A 4,720-nucleotide genomic window follows, 5' to 3' on the forward strand; every position below is an offset into this window, starting at 1 on the left:
AAATGCGCAGCCGATTTACTCCTGGTCCGTTGCAGCAGCGGAGCATGCAGGGTGGCAATTTTGGGCCAGCAGCCTGTCAGCCCACATAGATGGGCCGTAAGGCCCAAGTCTACATCGACTTGGCCGATTGCTTAGTTCAGGGAACCATCTACTTCATTTTGGTCCACTCAAAAAAAAAACTTCATTTTGGTGATCTCAAAAGGAAAAAGTCTACTTCATTTTGGTGTAAAAGGATAGCTGCACTTTAATGATATCTTATTAATTTATATGAGTTTATATACTACGAATCTACGAGACTAGCAACAACAAGTGCATCCTGTTTGACACTGCAGTGAAAAAAAAAGGACGTATACGTGTTGTTTACTCCCATTTTACTCAAAATCTGTTAAATTCGTACCAAAAAAACAAACAACATGCCACGTGTTCCTCCACCTTAACAGCACTCAAGCTTCCCCGGAAGGAATCGCGTTTGCAGCGATATGTACACAAAGAAGGCGTGCAGCGATGTCATTTCCTGTAAAACACAGGGCAACGCAGAGATAATTTTCAGTCATAGTGTGTTTTTCATTTTTTTTATCCAAGTAAAAATGAATGCTCGTTCACCGAATGAAAGATCCCTTTTTTTACTGAACATTACTGTTCACAGTTCAGTGTAGATTCTGCTCTTCACAGAGCGGTACTTAATTCGCTTAGATCGCCGGAATACAAACCAAATCTTCAGCGACTCCTTCCAGCTCCCTTGCTTGGCGCAGTGGGCGTAGATCTTGTCCAGCCGGATGATGATCTCCGAGAACGTCGGCCGACCCACGGCCTGAGGGTGCCAGCATTCCTCGATCAGCCTGCGCAAGACCCGGGGAAGAAGAAGAAGAGCTGTTAGATGCAGTGTGCTACTCTGCATTTCGTGAAACGCATGATACTGAACTGAATGTGGCACACGGGAGGACAGAGGTGTCATGAAAGGGTCCTAGTTTTTCATTGTTTCAGAACTCACGCTTTGAAGTCTGGGGGATAGCCCTTGAGCTTGCCCTTCAGTGATGGCCGCGCCCCCTCAAACCGGATCGAGTGTCCTGAATCCTCTGGCGTTTTCACTATTCCTTCGACCATCTGATGTTTACACCACAAAGAATGAATGACTGTATGAACACTTTTTAACATTTGAAACATCGAACCAATATTTTTTTTTATCTGGAACAAAAATTTACTAACCTCATAGAGGATGAAGCCAAACGAATAGGCATCTACGCTTGAGTCAAAAGCTTCATTTCTGTACAGCTCAGGCGCAGTGTGGTAGCCTAAACACAGGAATAGTAAAGTATCCTTTAAGATTTTAGAGCATTTTTGCTGGGGGAAATACAAAACAGATCAGAAAATCCAAGAGTGTCATGCTTACTGAAGCTGTCAACAAGAGCCTCGTGATTGATCAATTTCACTTTGTCGGAGCCGACCTTGGACACACTTGTCACTCCGAATCCAGCAATTTTCAGTTGGCCTCCACTATCCAGGAAGATATTTCTGGCACCTTACCAAGATTCAAATAGTAAAGTACGGGACAACCGTGAAAGACAGCATTTGAATGAGATTTGGAGCCCAAGAAAGCAACAAGAGAAGAGCAGGCCTAGTTGCTTCATTTCCTCATCTTACTTTGGCTTTAGGTCGCAGTGTATAATGGGGTCCGGTTTGCACTGATGGAGATAGGTCATGCCCCTGCACAGTCAAGGCACAACAAGAAACATTATTGTCAATACCAATGCGCCTTTCGACATGGATTGTTATCTTTTCCTGAAACTGTAAATTAAAGAGCTAGTACTAGTAAGATTATATGATGTATATTTGGATTCTTCAACTCTTGTTCGAATCAGATCCAAGAATTACCTGGCAATATCAAGGCCGTATCTTAGAACCTTCTGACCATGTAACTTCCCTTTCTTCTGAATACAGGCGGTTAAGTCTTTCTGAGTTTTAGGGGGAAAACAGAAATACGTCAATCCATCCGAAGATAACACTAATGTGCAATAGGCATAGTGGTATGTTCAGAATTACTGAAGATGTTAATATTTTAACTTTTTGTTCCATAGGGGAAAAAATATTTGCTATTACCTCTTCGTGAAGTTCAGAAACAATCATCATAGGTATGTGCTGTGTCACGGCTCCGACGAACTGAACAACATTAGGGTGCCGGACCTTCTCCAGTACAGTCAGCTCATGCCTAAAAGAGTTTCTGCAACAAAAAAGAAGAGGAGATTTTTGTAAAAGAAATATTCTTTGGTAATTGAGCACAGACATTTAGTTTGCATCTTACGCGGCTTCTTGATCGGAGCAGCCTTCTCTGTCAAGTATCTTTACGGAAACCTTGGTGCCATTCCATTTCGCAATGTGGTACGCGCCCTGTTCAATATGTCATTAGTCAATTCCCCCCCTATCTCACTAGCGTCACATTCTGTTCTTGAAGAAGTATTTAAGAACAAAGTTTTATATTGGAAGGGAAATTTCACCGGTGTAACATCGTAGCCTCGCCGGAATTGGACCTCGCCGGGGTTCAACTCGTACTCCGGTACCTCGCCGGGGGTCGATACCATCATCGGCGTCCTCTTGTTTTTCTGCAGAAACGATCACAGAGCAGCGGATGAACAGCGAGTTGGCCGATGCCGTGCCACGTTGGCGAGTTAACCACCAAAAAGAAGTACCGGTTGGCGTGGCTAGAAAGATACCGGAATCTTTGCACCATGGGCTTTCAAGAGATCGTAGACCCCAGTGTGGCCATAGAACTTGGCATCAGCTACTGCCTATGATCGGGGAAGCGAAGGAAACCATCAATTCATCATCTGGTGCAAAATCGATGGAAAGCGAAGTACGATCCGGTTCGTGAGAACGGCGGAGGTCGCCGGCTAACCCGTGCAGCCGCTCACCGTGCTGCCCCAGCGGTCGCGCGCGTCGATGTTGGCCTTCCAGTTGAGCAGCACCCGGACGACGTCGCGGCGGCCCTCACAGGCGGCGATATGCAACGCGGTGCGGCCGTCGAGGTTGATGCTGTTGACGTCGACGCCGCTCCGCAGCAGGCCCTCGACCCCCAGCGCGTCGCCTTGGCACGCGAAGAAGAGAAGCTGCATGGTGGCGTCCAAGTTGTCCGGCACGGTGAGCTCCTCCGCCGACGACCCCGCGGGGCTCTGGCTCCGGCCGCGCCGCCGGTTCGGGTCCATGGACGACTGCCGCCCGAACAGGAACCGGCTGGTGGCCCGCCCCGTCCGCGGGGACTCCAGCGACGCCTGCCGCCGGAGCTCCGCGTTGTGCTTCATGGAGCCGCCGGAGACCTGCCGGTGCAGCGCCACCTTCATGCCGTTCGCCGCCATATCCGAGGTCTCTGCAGGTATGATCAGTGCATCCGGGAACGGGATTCCGACGGCGGATCGGGGTCCCCCGAGGCACGAGAAAGTGCGCCGGAGAGCCCCGGGGAGATCGAGACCTTTGGCGGCAAGCTCGGGCCTCGTGAGCCAGGAGAGGAAGAGGAGAAAGAGGGAGATGGCGAGCGGAGGGGAGTGAAGAGCGGGAGCCTCCTGTTTCCCGCGGGGCGAGGGGAAGCTAAAGTTAGCTACGCTTATAACGCGGGCAAGATGAAATCCTTTGGCGCGTTTTTTTTTCGAAATACCGTTAAGAATTACGGTAGCGGTCATAGTCAGGAAAGGTAGCCGAAATAGAGTACGGAAGTGAGGATGTACATGGCTGTCACCAGGTCGGATGTCTGACAGGGTAACTCCTTTAGGCCAGCTGCAACGTGCTTAGACCTCCTCCAACGATGTTATCAAAGTCGCCAGCTAATGTGGAGAAAGTTAAATAAATAAAAGCGGTAAAAGCTAAACTACTGAACATACTATTGCATTGAACAGAGTGGAACATAGAGAGATAGGTCCCACATATACTCTCAAAATGCGTTCTAGACTACCATTACAGTCCTCGCTAGCGAGATGTCTTTTGCCCTCATGTAACCCTAGAAGGAATAAAATATCAGCTCCGCTGGCGATATCGTTGACCCGCTGGAGGAGGCCTTATGCAAAACATTTGACCGGAAGTGCTAGACTAGCATCGCCTGGTACCTGTGATAACTTTAAGCACCTAGGGACTAAATGGCCATTGAAACGAACTAATGGTGATTAAATGAGATAGACGACTGATTAAACAGATACGGTAAACCACTGTGTAGTGTGTACACGGCGTGTGCACGGGCTAAATGGCCGTGCATGCAAACAGTACCGGTCAGTTCGGCAGCTTGGAAAAGGTTTTTAGTTTTAACTGAACTGTATTCATTTTTAAATGAGAAGACATTGCTTACTTTTTAAATGGCCAGTTCCCCTTAACTTTTCTTGACATAACATTAATATCTTTGCTTCGCGAGAATGGAATCGCTGTTGTTTTCATGCATTACTTTGAAGTTGAAGTGCTAACAAACAGGCACATTTCTCTTGAAAAGTGGACACATCCTTTTCACTCAATAACTAGACAATGATCTTTTCATGAAAATTTGGACATGTGCCATTGTTGTCAAACAAGCAGTACTGCCAATCGACGGTTTATGGAAACACCACTTCATTCACAATTTATTCATCAACATAATAAGGTACTGCTAACTACTCCTTTTTCGGAAAACCAGGGTGTGGGGAGCTACCGAGCTATTGCTTGAAGCACACCACTGGTACATTCTCAATCTGATTAAATAGATCAGTGAAAA

At 47.3% G+C, this 4,720-nt stretch overlaps 1 protein-coding gene across 3 annotated transcripts; it reads right to left on the reverse strand.

Annotated features, from left to right (window-relative positions):
* Nucleotides 1–332: 332 nt before the first annotated feature.
* Nucleotides 333–3,675, reverse strand: LOC112894153 (integrin-linked protein kinase 1-like). 3 transcript variants are annotated; one of them, XM_025961778.1, is made up of 12 exons: nucleotides 2,891–3,670; nucleotides 2,709–2,779; nucleotides 2,493–2,597; nucleotides 2,300–2,385; nucleotides 2,098–2,218; nucleotides 1,873–1,952; nucleotides 1,642–1,704; nucleotides 1,391–1,512; nucleotides 1,207–1,292; nucleotides 992–1,104; nucleotides 711–839; nucleotides 333–514 (listed from the first exon to the last, which is right to left on the reverse strand). In XM_025961778.1, the coding sequence occupies exons 1-12, from the start codon at nucleotides 3,666–3,668 to the stop codon at nucleotides 508–510; spliced, it is 1,761 nt and encodes a 586-aa protein (XP_025817563.1). In that variant the 5' UTR covers nucleotides 3,669–3,670; the 3' UTR covers nucleotides 333–507. The 3 variants fall into 3 exon arrangements, with proteins under 3 accessions (XP_025817563.1, XP_025817562.1, XP_025817561.1); XM_025961777.1 differs by lacking the exon at nucleotides 333–514 and having other exon boundaries at nucleotides 599–839; nucleotides 2,709–2,783; nucleotides 2,907–3,675; XM_025961776.1 differs by lacking the exon at nucleotides 333–514 and having other exon boundaries at nucleotides 599–839.
* Between the last annotated feature and the right edge of the window lie 1,045 nt (nucleotides 3,676–4,720).

The sequence above is a fragment of the Panicum hallii genome, chromosome 5, assembly GCF_002211085.1.
Source record: "Panicum hallii strain FIL2 chromosome 5, PHallii_v3.1, whole genome shotgun sequence".
NCBI lineage: Eukaryota > Viridiplantae > Streptophyta > Magnoliopsida > Poales > Poaceae > Panicum > Panicum hallii.